Source organism: Malus sylvestris, chromosome 13, assembly GCF_916048215.2.
Source record: "Malus sylvestris chromosome 13, drMalSylv7.2, whole genome shotgun sequence".
NCBI lineage: Eukaryota > Viridiplantae > Streptophyta > Magnoliopsida > Rosales > Rosaceae > Malus > Malus sylvestris.
In genome coordinates, this window is record NC_062272.1 from 2,471,593 (window position 1) to 2,495,926 (window position 24,334).

A 24,334-nucleotide genomic window follows, 5' to 3' on the forward strand; every position below is an offset into this window, starting at 1 on the left:
AAAGAAAATTGGGAAGTCTTTGGATTGTGGATCTAAGGACTTAGAGATTCTTTAGCTGATTCCCTTCTTCGCTTGCACATAACCTTCCTGGTAGTGATGTTGTTCATTTTATGCATAGTAAGTATTTTCAACTAGGACTATTTTTCTTAAGATATGTGTTAACACATGACTAATGTACCCAAGATCGGGGAAATACCAATAAACAAGGCTAATGTTCTCCGAGTTACATGCAATCAACTGATCATACATGCATATAGTTCCGTTTGATATATGCTAACAGTGGGGATCTGGATTATGCTTTGGAGTTTGGAGGGGTATAGTTTAAGAGACAAGAAATGTGATTGTTTCTGGTGAGGGAAGTTGCAGCCAAAAACAAGGTGGAATTGCGAGTTTCTCAACAGGTCATATTGCCCCCTAGATTGCAAGCATGGTGTGACACTGTGACCATATATGACCCAGAAACCAGAAGACCCTAATTTTTGGGGTGGATCAGAGATTACACACTACACCACGAAATCTAGAGAGAGAAACAGCCACCCTAATTTCCTTTGGTCAAAACGCTGAAACCATATAAATTAAATGCTCTAGGAAAAGGCACTGGAGGGAAGCAAAAGAAAAAGAAAGCTAAAGGAAAGGAAATTGATTGGCATGCAAAACGAACACGAAACGTTAAAAGGGGGTTGGCAACTTTCAGTTCAAATCTAACTTGTTGTCCCACAATCCATTTTTCTAGTTCCCCTTTTTAGACTTTTGGTGTGGAGTATACACACTCAGATTTTCAATGTTGAAATCCTTCAACAAGTTACAACAACATTTTCTTAATTTCCACTCGAAGCCAAAGTTGCTGAGGGTGTCGATGAGCTCAAAAGCTGTCCCAGTCCCCCCCCCTGTAGAAAAATACCAAAAAACCTCTCACTCATCTCCTTCCTCTGTCTCATGACCCCATTTGTCAGCTTGTTAAGTCTCTCTCTTTCTCTCTGTCCGTTCTGGGTGGCGTGTCAAGGCAGAGACGCTAATAATAATGCTTCAGACTATCACTCACTCAACAAAAAGAAAACAAAAACCCAAAAAAAGAAGAAAAAAAAAGAAGTATTTTAAATAATATTAGAAGCCATGTTGAAATCGATTGATCGAAGGAGGAGTCCCTGCGTAGCCCCTGCTCCAATTCAATCCTTCTTCCTGATTCACGTGCAGCGATCCGTCTTTACCACCACCACCACTACCACTACCTCCACCGCCTCCTGGTCCCACAGGCGCCCCAATGCAAGTGTAGTTGGTGGACTCCGCCGGTGCCACTCCGTAGTTTACATTTGGGTTGCCGTATGAAGGACTGCCAGTAGTGCTGTTGCTAAGAACATGTCCAACGTAATAGTCATTGACTTGATGATGAGGGTAATGGGAAGAAGCAGGGTAGGACATGGGCCGCGACGCAGACGGATATAAGTAGGGTTGAGGCGGTTGTACTTGTACGCCTCCCTGCGGTGCCGGTACCGGTGGCGGCGGTATAAGGGTGTTTGATGAAGAACCAGAAAAAATTCTTGGTGGGAATCTGAGAGGTAATGTTGGATCAACACCACCAATGTTGTTGCCTGCAGCAGCCGGATGATGATACCCTCCTGGGGGAATCGGATGGCAGCATCTATAATAATATCAAACCCAGCACACAAATCAAATCACACTGAATGAATAAATTAGTATATAACCAACTATTTTATTTACTTTTATACAAAAACATTTTTTATACTAAAATTATCTGAAGAAGATTCGATAAGTGCGGAGGGAGAGGACACTGGCTTGCATTACCAACTAATTTGTTAAAAGAAAAGGAAGAGAAATTAAAGCATAAAATTACATACCCTAGGTGAGGAGGGGCGGCTAGGTTATCGTTATTGAAAACCAACTGACGAGCCCGGTTTAGTTGTTCTGTCTCCCTTTCTGATGACCATTCCAACACAAAAATCAAATCACAAATTAATAAATATTATATATATAGGGATCAGATCCTCTCCTGAGTTAATGGTGAAGATTCTTCTGAGTAAGTCCATCGGGCCGTTCAAATTTTATCTAACGGTTATAATTATTATAATTTTAGAGAGACTCCCTATTTGTAACCGTTGGATAAAATTTGAACGGCTTGATGAGCTTGTTCAGAAGAATCCTCACTCTTAGCTCAGGAGATGATCCTGATCCATATATATAGCTACGAATCCAGAACCAAAAAAAAATACATAAATAATAAGCAGATGAACTTTAAATGACCAAGCAAGCATATCAGCAAAAGAAAACAAACGATCAAATCAAATCACAAACTTTCTTTTCCTCATAGATAATGGAATGACCGAGGACACTTCATGGCTGGAATCATTGATGACAATATAAAATTTATACTTTGCTGAAAAGCTGCTTTTGAATTTCTTGTAAAAATTGAATTTATTAAGAGAAACGAGGAGGGAGTACCTTGACGGTGGCGGTTCATGTGTCCCCCGAGGGCCTGAGATTTGCAGAACTTGAGGGAGCAAAACCTACACTCGTAGACCTTCCCGCTCTCGTCTTTTCCATCTTTTGCATTGCTTTTCTTTTTTCTGTAGCTGCCTGCAACTATGTGAAACCCCCAATCAACAAACAAAACAAAAGCAACTTCGATAAGCTCATCAATTAATTCAAGCCCATAATCTCCTTTTAGAGCTAGTGGGGGGTACTTGAAGAGAAAAACAAAACAAGAAAAATGCATCTTTAGACAATAATACAAATTTAAGGGTTATTTGGTTTTGCCTTTGTTTAGTTTGGGGAATGGAAGTAGGATATCAGAAAATTGAAAAGTACCGGAGTAGCTGTCGTCGGCAACTTGTTTGCCATCCCTGCCGAAATGATCCTCAGGCAAGTTGTTGAGGTCTAGTGGGTTTCCTTCGTCAGGTCGCCTACAAATCCATAAATATATAAAAGATTCTTAAAAAAAACCAATAATAGTACTGCTGTTTAACTTTAAAAATGATATATATACACACACAAAGTAGTAGTATACAAAAAAGGGCAGGAGGAAAATTAAGGAGAAGGGGAAGAGAAGCAAGCAGCAGGTGAGAAAAGTGTGGGGAAGACCTACATGGTACCGACAGAGAAAGACAGAAATGAAAATGTGAATGTGAGGCGAAGAAGTATCTCTCTCTCTCTCAGATGGGAAGACGGATAACTAAAGCTTTTAGAAAATTATAAGACTTTCAGTTTGAGACTGCAATATAGAGGCTAGTTGAGTGATGGTGGAAGAAAAAGAGCTTTGAAAGTTCTCTATCAGTTTCTCTGCCAAACCCCTTTGGACTCATCTATATCTTCTCTCTCTCTCTCTCTCGTAATAAAATTATAATAAAAATGAAAGAACAAAGCTAGCTGAGACAGTAGTACTGGGTCTCGTGACTTAAAAAAGGAGGTGCTGCGGCGGAATGGAGATAAGAGAGAGGGCATTAGGCTTTAGGTTATCGTCTAAGTGTCATTTGGTTAGGTTGAGACTTGAGAAGGACGAGGCTCTTAAGTTTTTCCTTCACTGTCAAATGTGCCCTTCTGCTATCTGTCTCTCCACATATTCCTTTGGTTTGTGTTTACAAACATACCTTAACCCTAATAAAAACACACCTAAACTTTAATACAAACATATTTAGTCGTTAGTACTATGATCTAGTGATATTTATTCACTTGTAAGTGAGAGGTCTTAGGTTCGATTTTCGCCAAAGGTGAATTTGAATCACATTATTGCTAGCTCATCGCAAGGCTAAGCCTACCCCCTCCTCTTAGTGTAGATAATATCGTGTGTTCAAAAAATAAAAAATAAAAAAACCAACTCAATTGTATACAACAAAAAATTTATTAAATTAATTAAAAAAGTTACATCTAGCCAAGAGGATTATAGATCTAAAATATTCACTAATCTATGCTATAATATATACATAAACTAAAAATTAAAAATGAAATCGTTATCAAATGTTCGCTTAATTTATGAGTGTTATGCATATGTAACTTATTTTTCAAAGTTTCAAACTTTTTAATTTATGAGTGTTCGCTTATATAACGAATGATATTCCTCTACATAACTGCAAGACCAAGACCATTTTACTTTATTTACCAACAAAAACATAGAAGACCATTTAACCTAATATAATCATAAATTTGCAGTTATTGTTATTTTACCATATACTCACTGCAGATCAAATAACTAAGCAAGCTAGCCTACAAGTGCACATCTTCTAATTACATAAGTACCTGATCAGCAGAATGTTCGTCATATGTATCAGTTAATTAATTAACATGAAGAGCATTATAGAGATTATATGGTCCACTTGTAGCTAATTAAATCCCTCTCCTGGGGGCATATATATGTATATATCTTTGTACTGCGATGGATCATGGAAGTGTTACTTTCAGTGTCTGATTAATGTCAGTATTTTTATGATCCAAGTAGGGATGGGCACAACTCCACCCAATGTCTTGTTTTATTCTTTAAAGGTATCTAGTTTGGTTGATCATCTTCTTTTTCGAGCAACGTGGAAACACAAAAGAAACTAAAGCTGGTAATGTTCATACAATTTAGACAAATGATCTACTTAAAACCTAACTAAAACTGAACGAGATCCACTTAGACTAACGTGCATGCATTCTAACAAACTAAACGATGATCAGAAGACGATGAGCTTAATGACAATGTATAATCTAATTAATCAAGTTATAAATTATATGACGGAGAGTATAGATAGCTAAAAGAGAAGTATGAAAATGGCCACCATAATATACCGCCCTTAGTGTGTGTGTGTGTGTGTGTGTGTGTGTGTGTATGTAATGAATTATATATATGTATATTATGGATTACATATATACATACATATATACTCAGGTGGGTTCATGGACCACACTAGGCCGTGTAGGTCTTGACTTGAGGGGGATCGATCATTCGGACTGGTAATACAAATTTGTAAAGTCCGGCCATGCAAGCATGCATCGGCCGTGCATCCAAATACTGCAAAATTATATCCCTAATTACATAAGGTGGGAACCGGATTCCCTCCGGATCCAATAAAACTGAGTCTGCTGAGCACGTTATCCGGACCGTTGAAATTTGATTCAACGGCTACAAACAGAAACTCTCTAAAAGTTATAATAATTGTAACCGTAAGGTGGTAGTGCATGCACTCGCCATTCTGCCAAACATCAAACATCCTCTTTTTTTTTGGTGAAGAAACATCAAACATCCTCTTTCATTTTCTAAAAATCTAGGAAAATCGTATATTCATCATGATTTCCAGTCAAACATAGTGAAGGAAGAGCACATGCATCAACTAATTTCAGAAGGGGATCTACAACTCCTGCTCATTTGTCATGGCCATTTATTATAATTTTTTTATGTTCACTCTTGGGGCTGGTGGCCTGAATATAAAGAATATTGACCATCAAAAAACAAATTATTAAATTAAAAAAACAAAATTTGGCACAAAAATAAAGGAAAGCAGCTTCTTTTTAAAAGTAGGGGAAACTGTGAAAGTCAAAACTGTGAAAGTCAATATTGAAAAGTGCTTTTGGGTTTAATTTATTCGTTCTGATTTCTGGATGGTATCTCATTGCACGGAGGCCCATACTGGCCCGTTGGATACTTCAAGCCCAATAAGTGAACTTTTGGTTGTTCATATTAGGCCCAAATGGCCCATGAAACTTGATCTGTAAATAACATTCACACTTTAAACGGTGCTACAATTTGATACCTATATCCATTTGCATCTCCATTTTTTTCAATCAAATAGTAACATGTGACGAGAACATTGTTCCCTTTTAAAGGTCATTCTCGTCATTTACTCGATTATGATCTCGTTACGATAAGTTATAGAGAAAATGCGAAAATTTTGATCTCTGGTAAGGGAAAATTTAACTCAAGGACAGAGCTCCTTGGTTTCGTGTTTGTATTAGTTGCGATAAATGATGGGTATTAAGTATTTTTATGGCACGTCTTAAATTCAATTCTCAACGCTGAATAATTACATGATGGTGGATAGAAAATGTTAAAATGTTTTTATGAATTTTTTTAGCCCCGGGGGCGCTCATTGCTAACCCAAATTGCTCCACCGTTATTTGTTTAATGGCTGTCACCCCTCTCCATCGCCATTCTAAGGTTGGCAATTTTTTTTCCTTTTTTTCTTTTGTGATTTTGGATGTTTTGAAACTTTTTGAAGAACGAATCCTCAAATCGTGTCCGTTTATCGTACATCGTGCGATCAGTTTTTGTCAAATACTATTCATATTTAATTTTAAATAAAATTATTTAAAATGATTTATGACTTCATGATATACAACAACAACAACAACAACAACAAAGCCTTTTCCCACTAAGTGGGGTCGGCTATATGAATCCTAGAACGCCATTGCGCTCGGTTTTGTGTCATGTCCTCCGTTAGATCCAAGTACTCTAAGTCTTTTCTTAGAGTCTCTTCCAAAGTTGTCCTAGGTCTTCCTCTACCCCTTCGGCCCTGAACCTCTGTCCCGTAGTCACATCTTCGAACCGGAGCGTCAGTCGGCCTTCTTTGCACATGTTCAAAATCACCGGAGCCGATTTTCTCTCATATTTCCTACAATTTCGGCTACTCCTACTTTACCTCGGATATCCTCATTCCCAATCTTATCCTTTCTCGTGTGCCCACACATCCCACGAAGCATCCTCATCTCCGCTACACCCATTTTGTGTACGTGTTGATGCTTCACCACCCAACATTTTGTGCCATACAACATCGCTAGCCTTATTGCCGTCCTATAAAATTTTCCCTTGAGCTTCAGTGGCCTACGACGGTCACACAACACGCCGGATGCACTCTTTCCATCCAGCTCGTATTCTATGGTTGAGATCTCCATCTAATTCTCCGTTCTCTTGCAAGATAGATCCTAGGTAGCGAAAACGATCGCTTTTTGTGATCTTCGCTAGATTGCTCCGGTCATTAGTGTGGATAAGTATATAAATGGATAGAGATAGGAAAGCAAACACAAGATGTACGTGGTTCACCCAGATTGGCTACGTCCACGGAATAGAAGAGTTCTCATTAATTGTGAAGGGTTTACACAAGTACATAGGTTCAAGCTCTCATTTAGTGAGTACAAGTGAATGATTTAGTACAAATGACATTAGGAAATATTGTGGGAGAATGATCTCGTAGTCACGAAACTTCTAAGTATCGGAGTGTGGTGTCGTCTTGACTTGCCTTATCTGTCTCATAGGTAGATGTGGCATCTTCTCTGGAAGTACTCTTCCTCCATCCAGGGGTGGTATCTTTAACTGGTGGAGATGCACAAGGTAATGTATCAATTTCACTTGAAGCTTACTTGTAGTTTCAGGCTTGGTCAAGCGCGATACAAACCATGTAGTAGGAGTCCCCCAAGTCGCCGAGCTAGGGGGTCTGCTGAAAGAGGTGACAGACAAGGTAAGCAATCAGAGCTCCGACTGATTGTTCACCTTCTCCCCATCTTGCAGCAACATGAAGGATAAAGAGAAGAAAAATGAGAAGAGATGATATGAGATACTTTTGCTTTTGAAGAAGTAACTTTCCACAGGCTTATTCTTGAACTGAGCTGGAGGGTTTTCTGGTTTCCTCCAGAGTATAAGGCCGACTGAAGAATTTGAGGGTCAAAACAAGTCCATCAAATCTAGAGTACGTTCCACCCTGCTGATATGGGATACTTTTGCTTTTGACAGAGTAATGAATGTATCGGCACGTGTGCTGTTACGCTTGTCTCCACATGCTTCCTTGTATCCTTCGCACTTGCCCTATCTGTTCCTCAAGCAGATGCGGAATCTTCCCTGGAAACATAAGATGTTGAAGATGAGTACTCGAGAGCAATGCCAGGTAAGTAATCAGGTAAGGGGTTCCAGGCAGTCAGTTCCTGGCTGGGAGCTTGATTCCAAGTGCTGACTGATTGCTCTCTTTCTCCTTGTCTTGCAGGTAAAAACAAGGCCAAAAGAAAAGACAGGGAAAAAGCATGATATGGGATACTCTTGCTTTTAACCCTGATGATATGAGATATTCTTGCTCTAGTATAGCTTGTTTGCAGAGGTATTATCGGGGGGAAAGAAAGCTGAATATTTCGAAAGGCTTCGTTGGGAGTGCCCTCTCAGATATGATGAAGGGTTGAGCATTTTTGCAGGTCTGCCTGTCCGTTGGGGATGGAGGTCGACATATATAGGAGTCTCCCTAACAACAAGTAGTAATGCTATTCCTTTACCCTGCTTGGTCATAGCACGGTAGTGGGAGCTGCCAGTTTCACATGTTTTAACTCTGTCAGAGCACTTTGAAAAAGTGGTCTGTGGTATCTGGCTCTCGAGATTCGGAGAACGATGCCTCTTCGATTTTTGAGAAAGCAATCATGCTGGGGGTATGACTCTCGAGATTCGGAGAGCAGTGTCTCTTCGATTTTTGAGGAAGTAATCATGTTGGGAGTCTGGCTCTCGAGATTCGGAGGGCGGTGCCTCTTCGATTTTGGAGCAAGCAATCTTGTTGGGAGTGTTGTCTCGAATGTGAGTAAAGGTTGGGCATGTTTGCTAGTCTACCTTGCCACGAAGCACAAAGGTTGACACACAGGGACTTTCCAATTATCCAGCAATGGTACTGTTCCTTTACCCTCTCTTCGATTTTGAGAAAGTAGTCATGTTGGGAGTCTGGCTCTCGAGATTCGGAGGACGGTGCCTCTTCGATTTTGGAGCAAGCAATCTTATTGGGAGTGTTTTCTCGAATGTGAGTAAAGGTTGGGCATGTTTGCTAGTCTACCTTGCCACGAAGCACAGAGGTTGACACACAGGGACTTTCCAATTATCCAGCAGTGGTACTGTTCCTTTACAGTTGTGGGTAATAATATGGTAGCTAGACCTTCAAAATTTATGTGTCTAAACTTTTGTTAGTGCTGTTTCTTTGCTATTCTTTTACCTTTCTTGGTCAGAGCGATGTAGTGGGAGCTGCAAGCTTCACGTGCTCAACTTTGGCAGAGAACTTTGGCAAAGTTATTTGTGGTACCCATGAGCTATTGTTGCGTGTGGGAAGTGGGTGATTGACAGTAAGATTCATGTGCTTTCTACTTCACCAGAAGTCTTCGACAGAATGCCCATAATTTCTGCAAAGCTGAGTGTGCGTGTGACAGGTGCTGACAAGGCTAGAAAAGTAGGTGCCTCTTCGATTTCTGAGATCGGCCCTCGTGGTCTCTGAGCAGCCCAGCTTTTGAGAAAGCGAGCGCCTCTTCGATTGATTCGGAGAACGATGCCTCATCGATTTTTGAGAAAGCAATCATGCTGGGGGTCTGGCTCTCGAGATTCGGGGAGCAGTGTCTCTTCGATTTTTAAGAAAGTAATCATGTTGGGAGTCTAGCTCTCGAGATTCGGAGGGCGGTGCCTCTTCGATTTTGGAGCAAGCAATCTTGTTGGGAGTGTTTTCTCGAATGTGAGTAAAGGTTGGGCATGTTTGCTAGTCTACCTTGCCACGAAGCACAGAGGTTGACACACAGGGACTTTCCAATTATCCAGCAATGGTACTGTTCCTTTACCCTCTCTTCGATTTTTAAGAAAGTAGTCATGTTGGGAGTCTGGCTCTCGAGATTCGGAGGACGGTGCCTCTTCGATTTTGGAGCAAGCAATCTTATTGGGAGTGTTTTCTCGAATGTGAGTAAAGGTTGGGCATGTTTGCTAGTCTACCTTGCCACGAAGCACAGAGGTTGACACACAGGGACTTTCCAATTATCCAGCAGTGGTACTGTTCCTTTACCCTTGTGGGTAATAATATGGTAGCTAGACCTTCAAAATTTATGGGTCTAAACTTTGTTAGTGCTGTTTCTTTGCTATTCTTTTACCCTTCTTGGTCAGAGCGATGTAGTGGGAGCTGCAAGCTTCACGTGCTCAACTTTGGCAGAGAACTTTGGCAAAGTTATCTGTGGTACCCATGAGCTATTGTTGCGTGTGGGAAGTGGGTGATTGAACAGTAAGATTCATGTGTTTTCTACTTCCCCAGAAGTCTTTGACAGAATGCCCATAATTTCCGCAAAACTGAGTGTGCGTGTGACAGGTGCTGACAAGGCTGGAAAAGGCTGGAAAAGTAGGTGCCTCTTCGATTTCTGAGATCGGCCCTCGTGGTCTCTGGGGAGCCCAGCTTTTGAGAAAGCGAGCGCCTCTTCGATTTTTGAGATCGGCCTTCGTGGTCTTTGAGCAGCCCAACTTTTGAGAAAGCAAACGCCTCTTCGATTTCTGAGATCAACCCTCGTGATCTCTAAGCAGCCCAGCTTTTGAGAAAGCAAACGCCTCTTCGATTTCTGAGCAGGCGCCTCTTCGATTTCTGAAGCTTCGTCGAGTTCAGATTTTTATAGGGGCTGGCATTAAGTTCCAAAGCACACTTGAATCTCCACCAGTAGAAGCTTCATTCTTGCACTTCTAAGATCTTGATTTGTCCGACCTCTTCTCTCTTCAACACCTTTGAAAATGTCTGGCCCCTCCGACCGTCGTTTTGACTTGAACCTTGTTGAAGAGGCAGCCCCGCCTTCTCCAGACAACATATGGCGCCCATCATTCGTCTCCCCTACTGGTCATCTTACCGTTGGGGATTCCGTGATGAAGAATGATATGACCGCTGCGGTGGTGGCCAGGAACCTTCTCACTCCCAAAGATAACAGACTACTTTCCAAACGGTCTGATGAGTTAGCTGTTAAGGATTCGCTGGCTCTCAGTGTTCAGTGTGCAGGTTCTGTGTCTAATATGGCCCAACGCCTATTTGCTCGAACCCGCCAAGTTGAATCATTGGCGGCTGAAGTGATGAGTCTCAAACAGGAGATTAGAGGGCTCAAGCATGAGAATAAACAGTTGCACCGGCTCGCACATGACTATGCTACAAACATGAAGAGGAAGCTTGACCAGATGAAGGAAACTGATGGTCAGGTTTTACTTGATCATCAGAGATTTGTGGGTTTGTTCCAAAGGCATTTATTGCCTTCGTCTTCTGGGGCTGTACCGCGTAATGAAGCTCCAAATGATCAACCTCTGATGCCTCCTCCTTCTAGGGTTCTGTCCAGTACTGAGGCTCCAAATGATCCCCCTCCGGTGCCTTCTCTTTCTGGGGCTCTACCGACTGCTGAGACTTCTCCTAAGCAACCTTTGTGAAGGCTCCCTCTTGTGTGCTTATTTTGACTCATGTATATGTACATATTTGTAGCTTATCGGGGATATCAATAAATAAGCTTTCCTTCATTTCAACGTATTGTGTTAAATACACCAAAGCCTTCTTCGCTAAGTTCTTTGAATTTTCTTTTGTTAAAGCTTGTATGTTGAAGCTTTCTGAGTGGAGCATGTAGGTTGGGGTAGTGTTCCCTTAATTTCCCGAGTGAGGAAAACTTCTCAGATGGAGACTTGGAAAATCCAAGTCACTGAGTGGGATCGGCTATATGAATCTTAGAACGCCATTGTGCTCGATCCTGTGTCATGTCCTTCGTTAGATCTAAGTACTCTAAGTCTTTTCTTAGAGTCTCTTCCAAAGTTTTCCTAGGTCTTCCTCTACCCCTTCGGCCCTGAACCTCTGTCCCATAGTCGCATCTTCTAATCGGAACGTCAGTAGGCCTTCTTTGCACATGTCCAAACCACCGTAACCGATTTTCTCTCATCTTTCCTTCAATTTCGGCTACTCCTACTTTACCCCGGATATCCTCATTCCTAATCTTATCCTTTCTCGTGTGCCCACACATCCAACGAAGCATCCTCATCTCCGCTACACCCATTTTGTGTACGTGTTGATGTTTCCCCGCCCAACATTCTGTGCCATACAGCATCGCCGGCCTTATTGCCGTCCTATAAAATTTTCCCTTGAGCTTCAGTGGCATACGGCGGTCACACAACACGCCGGATGCACTCTTCCACTTCATCCATCCAGCTTGTATTCTATGGTTGAGATCTCCATCTAATTCTCCGTTCTTTTGCAAGATAGATCCTAGGTAACGAAAACGGTCGCTCTTTGGTATTTCTTGATCTCCGATCCTCACCCCTAACTCGTTTTGACCTCCATTTGCACTGAACTTGCACTCCATATATTCTGTCTTTGATCGGCTTAGGCGAAGACCTTTAGATTCCAACACTTCTCTCCAAAGGTTAAGCTTTGCATTTACCCCTTCCTGAGTTTCATCTATCAACACTATATCGTCTGCGAAAAGCATACACCAAGGAATATCATCTTGAATATGTCGTGTTAACTCATCCATTACCAACGCAAAAAGGTAAGGACTTAAGGATGAGCCTTGATGTAATCCTACAGTTATGGGAAAGCTTTCGGTTTGTCCTTCATGAGTTCTTACGGCAGTCTTTGCTCCTTCATACATATCCTTTATAGCTTGGATATATGCTACTCGTACTCCTTTCTTCTCTAAAATCCTCCAAAGAATGTCTCTTGGGACCCTATCATACGCTTTTTCCAAATCTATAAAGACCATGTGTAAATCCTTTTTCCCATCTCTATATCTTTCCATCAATCTTCGTAAGAGATAGATTGCCTCCATGGTTGAGCGCCCTGGCATGAACCCGAATTGGTTGTCCGAAACCCGTGTCTCTTGCCTCAATCTATGCTCAATGACTCTCTCCCAGAGCTTCATTGTATGACTCATTAGCTTAATACCCCTATAGTTCATGCAATTTTGTACGTCGCCCTTATTCTTGTAGATAGGCACCAAAGTGCTCATTCGCCACTCATTTGGCATCTTCTTCGTTTTCAAAATCCTATTGAAAAGGTCAGTGAGCCATGTTATACCTGTCTCTCCTAAAAGTTTCCACACTTCGATTGGTATATCGTCTGGGCCTATTGCTTTTTTATGCTTCATCTTCTTCAAAGCTACAACCACTTCTTCCTTCCGGATTCGACGATAAAAAGAGTAGTTTCTACACTCTTCTGAGTTACTCAACTCCCCTAAAGAAGCACTCATTTCATGTCCTTCATTGAAAAGATTATGAAAATAACCTCTCCATCTGTCTTTAACCGCGTTCTCTGTAGCAAGAACCTTTCCATCCTCATCCTTGATGCACCTCACTTGGTTTAGGTCCCTTGTCTTCTTTTCCCTTGCTCTAGATAGTTTATAGATATCCAACTCTCCTTCTTTGGTATCTAGTCGTTTATACATATCGTCGTAAGCCGCTAACTTAGCTTCTCTGACAGCTTTCTTCGCCTCTTGCTTCGCTTTTCTATACCTTTCACCATTTTCATCAGTCCTCTCCTTGTATAAGGCTTTACAACATTCCTTCTTAGCCTTCACCTTTGTTTGTACCTCCTCATTCCACCACCAAGATTCCTTTTGGTGTGGGGCAAAGCCCTTGGACTCTCCTAATACCTCTTTTGCTACTTTTCGGATACAACTAGCCATGGAATCCCACATTTGGCTAGCTTCCCCCTCTCTATCCCACACACATTGGGTGATTACCTTCTCTTTGAAAATGGCTTGTTTTTCTTCTTTTAGATTCCACCATCTAGTCCTTGGGCACTTCCAAGTCTTGTTCTTTTGTCTTACTCTTTTGATATGTACATCCATCACCAACAAGCGATGTTAATTAGCCACGCTCTCTCCTGGTATAACTTTGCAATCCTTACAAGTTATACGATCCCCTTTCCTCATTAGAAGAAAATCTATTTGTGTTTTTGACGACCCACTCTTGTAGGTGATCACATGTTCTTCTCTCTTCTTAAAGAAGGTGTTGGCTAAGAAGAGATCATATGCCATTGCAAAATCCAAGATAGCTTCCCCATCCTCGTTTCTCTCCCCAAAACCATGGCCACCATGAAAACCTCCATAGTTGCCTGTCTCCCTGCCCACGTGTCCATTTAAATCTCCTCCTATAAATAACTTCTCCGTCTGAGCAATTCCTTGCACCAAGTCTCCAAGATCTTCCCAAAATTTCTCCTTCGAACTCGTATCCAACCCTACTTGAGGTGCGTACGCACTAATCACATTGATAAGTTCTTGTCCTATTACAATCTTGATTGCCATGATTCTATCTCCTACCCTCTTGACATCTACAACATCTTGTACCAAGGTCTTGTCCACGATGATGCCAACACCGTTTCTCGTTCTATTTGTGCCCGAATACCAAAGTTTAAACCCTGAGTTTTCTAGATTCTTTGCCTTACTACCAACCCACTTAGTTTCTTGTAGGCACATAATATTTATCCTTCTCCTCACCATAACTTCCACTACTTCCATAGATTTTCCCGTTAAGGTTCCTATATTCCACGTTCCTAAACGCATTTTGCTCTCTTGAACTCTACCCTTCTGTCCTAGCTTCTTCACCCTCCCCCGTCTAATAGGATCAAAGTACTTCTTTTGTGTGTCCCGGGTAAAGTTGATAGGAGCATATGCTCCCAAACAACTTTGAGTGGAGTCGTTCGAAAAGAAGTTTCTATGGCCCCCTTGCTCATTTAACACTGCATCCGGGTGCCGATGGAGATACAGCGACCCTTGCTCACTTATCACTGTGCTCAGGCCACACAGCGCGCCACTTACGGGTGACGCCCTAGCTTTAGCGCGATTTTGTTCTGGATTCATTTTCATAAGGATTCGACGTGATCATGGAGTGCCGGCTGTCGACTACCTGACGCCCTCCCCCTCCTCCTTTATCCGGGCTTGGGACCGGCCATGTAAGACATAGGCGGAGTTGACTTCATGATATACGATGAACGAATATGATTTGAGGATCTCGTTCCTTTTTGAAATGGGTTTTGGTTGTGGAGCTATAAAGTTGATTGCTTTGCTGTCGTTATGAGATTTTTGTGCATTTTTTTCGGGTTTGTTTTGAAATCGGGTTTTCTTGAGTTTTTTTCTTTGAACTACAAAGTTATTTGTTTTGGAGTTATATTTGGATTTTATATGTGAATTTTTAATTGGGGTTTTGTGAAATTAATCGAGTTACATTGGGTTATGCTTTATGAATCGTTTTCATGTAAAACGAATGGTGGTTAGCACGTATCAGGCTGCTAGTGGAGCTGGTGCTGCTGCCATGAGAGAGCTTGAGCTGCAAACTAAGGAGGTTTCTTATTTACTTCATCACTCTCATGATTTTGGTCGTCTTTTTTTTTTTTTTTTTTTTTCTCCGGTTTCCGTTTTAAGTAATGTAATTTAATTTCTATATAAAGGTCCTGGAAGGGAAGCCGCCGACGACTAAGATATTCTCGCGGCAGGTAGGTCTATTTGTTGTGAATTATTCAAGTTTGTTGTGGAAATTAAAAGTTTTTTCCATGGTGCGTCATTGAACCGTACGCTTGCCTTTGCCTGTTGCAGTATGCGTTTAATTTGTTTTCGCACAACTCGGCAGTTCTTTCAAATGGATACAATGAAGAGGAAATGAAACTAGTCAAGGAGACACGAAAAATATGGGTTTGTTTCTTTACGATTTTCATCAGTCAGAGTAATTTAATTGGAAAGCAGCTTGTAAGTTTGGAGATTCTAATAACATAGGTGTCTGTATCATTTATTCGTTGTCCATTTCCTCAGAGTGACAATGATGTCAAGGTAACTGCCACATGTATACGAGTTCCTGTCATGAGGGCACATACTGAGAGTATAAATCTTCAGTTTGAGAACCAACTTGATGAGGTAATACCACAATGCTGTTTTTTATGTAGTTTTAAGGCATCAATGACTTTCGCCTTACAAATCTTCAGTTAGCATTGCATGACGATTTGTTTGTCTCTTGCGATTTTAGGCACTCTTGTATCCTATATAGTGAAGTAATGAGACATTCTTGAAGGTGTTAAGATGCCTATCTGAAATTTTATCCCTGTTTGTTAGCCATATGTGTAAGAATATGAGTATGAGATAGAGAAGTTTTAGGACCGGCTATAGGTGTTCAATTAGATAGAAAAGTCTTGTTAATAAAAGGAATGCTAATCCTTTTTAAAGAGGGATTTTGTACAGCGTTGAGATCAGAACAAGGAAACAAGCATTTGTTTCCTATATGGATTTTGGTAGGGAATCCTAATCAGTTATGGTAAAGATTATATGTGTATATATAGTGGCCTCTCTTCTCACAGAATATACGCTCAGATTTTGGACTTAATCCTATTTGTAAGTCGAGCTCTTGATAATCTGCTAGAGAAGACAAGGCACACTGAAAGCTTGCTGCTATGGCTTCGGGTTCTGCAACAGGTGCAGGTATGTTCTTCTTGCTGATTTTCTCATATACATAAACTGAATATTTCTCTCTAAGTTGTAGTTCATGTTTTGGTCTTGGTGATTATGTTCTTTAGTCTTACAATATGTTCATGCCTGAGGGACTCAGTGCCAAGCATTATTGAGTTTTAAATTCCTGCTGAATTTTCTGACGGTCTTATGAATTTCTATTTATTTACTTCTTCTTTTTTTCACGTCCAGGACACAGCAAGGGAAATTCTGAAGAAATCGCCTGGACTGGAGGTTCTTGATGACCGGACAGCGAATAACTTCCAACACCATTGGAGGTGTCAAACAAAGGCGATGTTGCAGTAGGCAGAATTCGCCGTGATGTGTCCCAAGAGGGGAACTATGGGTAAGGGTAACGGTACAAAGTGCTCTCTTTCTAACTGTATATTTCGACAAGCCACTAATGGCATTTTTCTACGCAGGTTGGATATCTGTGTCTGCGGTGATCAAATACGCAAGGGAGCTGCACTTAATGCTGTTCAGATTGCCGAGATGTCGATATAGTTAAATTTCAAGGGCGATGTGTTTCTACATAAATCTATTTGAGAGGTGAGATGAAGTGATTTGAGTTGATTCTGTTTTAGTCTTCAGATGTAGGCACAAGTTCAAATCGAGCAAATTAAGGCAGTTTCATTGTTTATTTTTGTAGAATAAGATATTAGCAGCCGACCTCACTTAGTAAGATACGACTTTATTATTGTAGAATAAGATATTAGGCTTATCAGTAATTCATTTTCAAGTGCAATTGTTAGCATAATATCTTTAAGAGAATATTTCACTCTCTTGCTTTTTTTTTTTCTGGACAAAACTATTTTCTAGACCTCTATAATGTAGAGAAAGGGATATTTGAACATGGATGTCAAGCACACTGCTCAAGCCAACAGGCCCAACCGATGTCCGCGTTCTCTTGCTTTCTTCAGGCATATAGAATTGGTGATGCTCCAAAGTAGGTTATTGACTCCTTTCGGAGCAAGTACCAACTTTCCAAAAAGTACCCTAAAAAAAATTCTAATGCTTTTAGACATCCTCACTCAATCAACTCAATCAAGTATATGCTCTCAACCTTGCTCACCAAGGGCCAAAGTACCCTTCATGGGAGGTATTTGCCCATATCACATTTGAGATTCTGGAAAGTTATTGGCCAAAACTTCTCCTTGGGGCTGACCTTAGGATTGGTCCAAAACTTCCAGAAGGTTCTTGGCCGTATTGTTCAATTCATCATTAGGAGCCCAATTAAGAGTTAATCACCCTGTAACACCAATTTGATTTATGAACTTTTAAGTACAAAACTATAAAATTCAAACTTATAAAAATACAAATTATGTTACATGCAATCGTAATACAGTTGAAATTTATTGCATGTGGTCCAATATCCTAGTGGATACGGTGTCGAGTTTCCACCTATACTTCCAGGTTCAAAACTAATACAGTTGAAATTTACCTATGCTGAGTTGTGAATAAAAGAAATAGAATGACAGAAATCAATTATGCCTATACTTTTTGGTGTGGGTGCGATCCCCATCGTTTTCTTTCATTCTAATAACTAATTATCTCACTTGCTCACTAATATCGCAATACTATATAAATGACAAGAATAAAACAATCCATCATCATCTTGCTACGTGTCATCATGTAATCTTCACAATATGAGGATTTGCTGTCGCTGCGAAGCAGGAGATCATGACACTCGTTATTCTACACATTTGGCGCCTAACAGGAAGGCAGAGAGGAAAGCGTACCTAGGATAACTGGGGTGACAAGGTTTCTTCTTTTATTCTGCTACAACTGCAACAAGAAGTTAGTTACAGTGCATATGATGGACCTATATATATACACAGGTGAGCTTCATTGGCTTTGCTCCTCACAATACAGCAGCATTAATTTTGTTGGTAAAAATCTCAGTGCTCATACATATTTCAAATTCAAGGTACCACCCTTTTTCTAGTCCATAATTCTATTTGGACATACAAAAACCGAAACTTTTTAATAGGTTGTGTTAGCAAGTTAGTCTTTGTGCGTCTAAATATCGTTACTCTTTTCTCATTTGCAGCATTAGCAATCATTTTATTGTATTTCCAAGTATTTTATGCATAGGGATATTGCAAAGAGTTCGTAGTTTTTAATTTCAATTTGTACTTGTGAAACAGCGGTTGCCATCAATACTATCAACATGGTTAAGACTACAATTCAGTTGTATGGATTTTCCTCTGTCGAATCACCGGAAGCAGTGAAGGCGTTTCTGGAGGAATACACTGGAGAAGGAACTGTCTCTGACGTGAAGGTTCGTCCCCCAAATGATGGAAAATCAAGATCATCCGCCATAGTTGAGTTCACACATGCAGAATCTGCTGAAATAATAATCCTATTAGCTGATGATCGATATCGTCGCTTGTGGTACGGGGACTCTTACCTGAAAGCTAGGAAATGGAAGGTTGATAACATTGAATACAGCATGGGACTTGTAAAGCTGCACTTCGGATGCCTGGTTTCCGAGGACCAGTTTTCTGTTCTTTGGACAGCACCGGATGTTCAAGTCAAGTTTGGGACAGAATTTAAGAATATCTACTTCTCGTTCTCTTATGATTCTGCTGCATACAAGCTCGAGGTCTTCACGGAAAGTATTAGCCAGATGGAGCTCCATATCGAGCGTGATCAGCTTAGGAAGTATCTTCTAATCCAGGTTTGTCAGTCACATTTTCTCAATTTTCCCTCTCTTTAGTACAAGGATATAGCTGAAATTTGTGAACCATTACTTTACACTTTGCTATGAAATGTACGATTGTAACTTCAAATTTTAGTTAGTGATCAAAGTTTATAAGTTGATTAATACAAAAGTTTAATTCACCCTGCATAAAAGATTCATAGTAACTTCTGATCCCACGTTGAATATACAATCTGTCATCTTTATTATATATAGCATAATTTACTGTGTAATGTGTGACTCTCAGAGGAAATGACTAACATTTTTTCTCTACCTTTGTTCTTTCTCTTGCCAGTTACTTGGCACCCCTCGGATTTTTAAGCAAACATCTGCCAATGACTGGGTTCGAGAAGTTGACTTCACTCCATCGTGCTGCATTGGCCAATCTTCTGCTGTATGTTTGGAACTTCCATATGGTTCTGTGCTTCCAAATCTACGTGATAATTTTCTTCATTACCAAGAAACTGAAGGACGCTTCGCTTTGGAGATAGGCAACCCTTTCTCCTGTAATTCAGATCTTGTTCCTATTGTTGGTCCACCTGAAGGCATTAACTTGCCGTATAAAATCCTGTTCAAGATCAATTCCTTGGTTCAGCACGGACGTGTTCCAGGGCAAGCACTTGATGTCACTTTTTATAAGCTAGTTGATCCTAGCACAATAAGAATTGACTACATAGAGTGTGCCCTGGACAAATTATTTCGCTTGACAGCGTGCTGCTATGATCCTGTGAGTTGGCTTAGTGAGCAGTACAGAGACTACATGTCGTGCACGCGAATTCCTGAAACACCTGCTATCTCCTTAGATGATGGAATGGTGTATGTGCACAGGGTTCAAGTCACACCATCTAAAGTTTATTTTTGTGGTCCGGAGGTAAATCTTTCCAACCGTGTTCTACGAAAATATCCTCAAGATATTGATAATTTTCTTCGTGTTTCTTTCGTGGATGAGGACTTGGGTACGATACATTCGAAAGATTTATGTTACCGTCCGCGCACAAGTAACACTTCTGCAGAAGAGGAAAGGAGGACGAGAGTTTATGAAAGGATATTTTCTACTATAAGAAATGGCATTGTCATTGGTGACAAGAAGTTTGAGTTTCTTGCCTTTTCATCAAGTCAGTTACGCGAGCATTCAGTGTGGATGTTTGCGTCAAGAAGTGAGCTCAGCGCACAAGACATTAGAAATTGGATGGGGGACTTTAGAGACATCAGAAATGTGGCGAAATATGGTGCTAGGTTGGGCCAGGCTTTCAGCTCTTCCAGGGAGACTTTTAATGTCGATAGGGATGAAATCGAACTCATTCCTGATGTTAAAATCGACAGGAGTGGATTCAAATATTGTTTCTCTGATGGAATTGGGAAGATATCTGCTGAATTTGCTGAAAGGGTGGCAAGAAAGTGCGGGAGAAGTTCTACTCCATCAGCGTTTCAAATTCGTAGAGGTGGCTATAAAGGTGTCGTGGCAGTAGATCCGACATTGGCAAAGAACTTGGCACTGAGGGAGAGCATGTGCAAGTACCAATCCAACAACACAGCACTTGATGTTCTCAAATGGAGCACGTACCAGCCTTGTTTCCTCAATCGTCAACTGATCACCCTTCTGTCCACCCTTGGAGTCCCGGATCATGTCTTTCAGAGGAAGCAAAGACAGGCTTTGAATCAACTGGAAGGCGTTTTAACTGACCCATCAAGAGCAAAAGAAGCACTCGAAACGATATTTCAAGGGGAGGTCACAGACGTTTTGAAGGAAATGCTGTCGTGTGGTTACAAGCCGGATGCAGAACCATTTCTGTCATTGACGCTACAAGCATTCTGCGCATCCAAGCTCATGGAACTGCGGACAAAAACAAGGATATTTGTTTCGAATGGAAGATCAATGATGGGATGTCTGGATGAAACTGGAACGTTGGAATATGGTCAGGTATTTGTGCAATGCTCTCACCGCGTGATTTCCACTGGCAGTGCTCACAGCAACACTACTTCGAGCGAAGAGAAGTTTGTTGTGGACGGGAATGTTGTAGTTGCTAGAAACCCTTGTTTACACCCGGGAGATGTTCGTGTTCTCACAGCCGTGGACGTGGCGGCATTGCACCACATGGTGGATTGTGTAGTTTTCCCGCAAAAAGGAAAGAGGTATGTCAACTTTCTCAAATCTTGTAGCTGATGAAATTTCAAATTCTTTTTGGATTGCATCTGCATATTAGTGTTACTCTGTTTTACAATAATTTGTTGCCTTCAATTGTGTACGTACTCACTATTATTTTTTTCTCGCTGAATTAGACCGCATCCTGATGAATGCTCAGGAGGAGATTTAGATGGAGATTTTTACTTTGTTAGTTGGGACTCAGATCTAATTCCACCTCGGAAAGTTCGACCAATGAATTATACCCTTGCACCAACTATTGAATTGGATCACGACGTTACAATGGAGGTATTACTCAATTTATTAAGTACAATGTAGCCGCTTATCGCTTATCGTTACTAAAAAACATATTCTACAATCGTGTTTCTACGTTATTCACTTAACATTTGGTGTTCTATGCTGTTTGTTGCAGGAAGTTGCAGAGTCGTTTACAAACTACATAGTGAACGACATGCTGGGGATCATTTCAAATGCACATGCTGTCTTTGCAGACACAGAACCACAGAAGGCCATGAGTGCTCAATGTATAGAGCTCGCCAAGCTCTGTTCCTATGCTGTCGACTCTCCAAAAACAGGCGTGGTAGTGGAAGTGCCGCGTAGTCTGCGTGCCAAAAAATATCCGGATTTCATGGAAAAGGTTGAGAAACCTACGTATGAGTCCAGACGTGTGATTGGGAAGCTTTTCCGACAGGTGAAAAATGTTGAGCTTGGATCGCATTCACATTCAGGCTCAATTAAATCCTTCACCGTGGAAGTGGCTGGGAAGTTCTATGATCCTGACATGGAGGTAGACGGATTCGAAGCTTACATCGATGATGCCATCAACTGCAAAAGGGAGTATGACTACAAGCTGGGAAACTTGATGGATTACTACGGCATCAAAACTGAAGCAGATATACTAACTGGGAACATCACCAGTGTGTCGAAATTTTTCAATAAGAGAAAGGACTTGGAGACCATTAATTACGCTGTAAGGTCACTTAAAAAGGAAGCTAGGACCTGGTTTTATGCGAATCAGTCAGATTCCAGCACCGATGTCGATGATGTATCCGCAACAAAAGCGTCAGCTTGGTACTACGTCACATATCATCCTCGTTACTGGGGTCGCTGCAACAAGGGAATGGAAAGGGATCATTTCCTCAGCTTTCCGTGGTGTGTTTTCGACAAGCTGATCCAGATCAAGAGGGAGAAAACAAGTACGAGGAATTCTTTTCATATGTCCGATCAAAGCGGCGTCATGCTTGACAAATTCCGAAGCATGTGTCTTCTGCTGTGATTATGATTTGTAATTTGTTATGTTTTTTTTTAAGCTGTTAAAGTTCATGTAAGTACGGCTATCAAGGGTGCTACTTCCCTTGTCATTTGCCTCGGTTTATTTTAGTTACTTTCTGATTGATTGTAAAATTACATTGTCATTAGCATTTCTAAATTTTCATCTACATTTGTTATTCGCAATTGTAAACATTGTAAGCTTCCTTTTTGCTGAGTCGAATTCATTCAACTCTCGAAATTTTTCAAGCGCTCAACTCTTGCAGATCTTTTTTCGGTTTCCAGTTGAAGTAATGTAAGTTTGCAGATGTTAATATGGATCATTTATTCGCTGTCCATTTCCTCAGAGTAACAATGATGTCAAGTTAACTGCTTCTTGTATACGAGTTCCTGTCATGCGAGCACATGCTGAGAGTATAAATCTTCACTGAAGTGTTGCATGCTCTTGCGATTTTTGGCTATCCTTGCTTCGGTAAATTGGAGCTAAATTTTGACGGCAAATACATGGGAAGATTCGGCCCAGGATTGGCCCATTTGGTTCAAAGTGGAATTTGGCTAGTTTGTGATGCGACGTAGAATCCATTTTTAAACCCAAGTCCGATCATTATCTTTATTGATTGAACGAGTTTAGAATACCATTTTACGTATAAAATATACATGCCATGCGCTTATATACTTCAACAATACATCTATAGTTTCAGCTAGCACTATTGTATATCAGTATTTTTTGCAACGTGTAAGTAAGATATTTCGTGCTTGGACACAGTCACACAGCCATGATACCTAATTATTATAATTGTATTAGAACGCATCAATATTGCTCGTCTAGTGGGGAGCTGCACACAGAATTGCTCCTTGGAAGTCCTTGCTGGGGAAGTTCAGCATGTCGTCTTTTATTGAGGTTACCTCATGGAGTCAATCTCTCACTTCAATATGGGCCAAAAAGAAAAAGCATAGTTCACCAAAAAAAAACAAGTATCCACCACCACTCCCTGCGGTTCACAAGACTAAATGTTAGTAAAAAATACAGAATTTAAAGGGTAAAAGAAAAGTAGAGTTGATTCTCAACTAACTATAGTAATTTTTATCTACCATTAAAGAGGAAAAAAAGATGTAGTTTCCTAATAGAATACTTCATTGGTTTCGAGCTAGCTAGGGTTCAGCCATCATGTCCACCACCGCCGAGTCAAAATCCAGGTGCTGCATTTAAATAAGTAATTTGGAGGAGCGAGTGAGCGATAGAGCTTTGTACGATAAATTAATTCAGGCAAGGAGGGTGGTAGACAAGCACATTTCTTGGGACAAAGAAACCGAACGACCTAAGGGTTATGCATTTGCTGAATACGAGTCCGAGGAGATTGCTGAGTATGTTTTTAGGCTCTTCGTTGATCTTGTCACTCTTTAAAATTGGACACTCAAGTTTTCCCATCTCAGGCCAACACAAGCAGCCCTTGCATAACAATATTAATAATACTATTTCTATGGTGACGACACCCACATCCAGTTTTCCTCACAAACATTACGGAGGTTCTCTCCCCCTGGTAGTCTCTCTAGGTCACGCCATTGCAATATGAGCACCCTAATTAATACTTAGGAGTTATTCTTGTTAATTTTAATTTTTCACTATTAATATTCTTAAATTCATTCGATCCGACGATCGAAAATTAGAAAAATTTGTGAGAAAATAAAAACGAGTGTGGGGCTAGCACTACCCAATAGAATATGATTGTGTTATAGTTCATGCTTGCTGGGGAAGTTCATTTTCTGTCGTCTTCATGGAGTCAATCCACCACTCCAAAACATAGAAAAAGTATGCACAAGACGACAAGAATCATCACGTTGAGACCGGATCCTTGTGAACTACATTACTCACCTAGAAAGCAAAATTAAACATTAAAAGTGAAATTGATTCTTATTTGATAAGCTTTTTCACTCCACCATTAGATAAAATCGACGGATGTTAACCTTTGGATTTTTATGAACGGTGGATGTTAAGATGCTTGCACAGTATTACACCTATAAAAAACGCA

At 40.7% G+C, this 24,334-nt stretch overlaps 2 protein-coding genes and 1 pseudogene across 3 annotated transcripts; 2 read left to right on the plus strand and 1 right to left on the minus strand.

The window, feature by feature from the left end:
* Positions 1-625: 625 nt before the first annotated feature.
* Positions 626-3,353, minus strand: LOC126597802 (zinc finger protein JAGGED-like). 2 transcript variants are annotated; one of them, XM_050264638.1, is made up of 5 exons: positions 3,101-3,353; positions 2,824-2,918; positions 2,458-2,598; positions 1,857-1,935; positions 626-1,639 (listed from the first exon to the last, which is right to left on the minus strand). In XM_050264638.1, coding segments are annotated over exons 1-5 (852 nt in total). In that variant the 5' UTR covers positions 3,103-3,353; the 3' UTR covers positions 626-1,104. The 2 variants fall into 2 exon arrangements, with proteins under 2 accessions (XP_050120595.1, XP_050120596.1); XM_050264639.1 differs by having other exon boundaries at positions 2,458-2,592; positions 3,101-3,352.
* Positions 3,354-5,952: 2,599 nt separating this feature from the next.
* Positions 5,953-16,712, plus strand: LOC126596749 (uncharacterized; annotated as a pseudogene).
* A 1,349-nt stretch (positions 16,713-18,061) lies between these two features.
* Positions 18,062-22,485, plus strand: LOC126597799 (probable RNA-dependent RNA polymerase 1). Its single transcript, XM_050264632.1, has 5 exons — positions 18,062-18,118; positions 18,339-18,871; positions 19,188-21,025; positions 21,173-21,323; positions 21,448-22,485. Exons 2-5 carry the CDS (start codon positions 18,362-18,364, stop codon positions 22,309-22,311), a joined length of 3,363 nt encoding a protein of 1,120 aa, XP_050120589.1. The 5' UTR covers positions 18,062-18,118; positions 18,339-18,361; the 3' UTR covers positions 22,312-22,485.
* Positions 22,486-24,334: the final 1,849 nt, after the last annotated feature.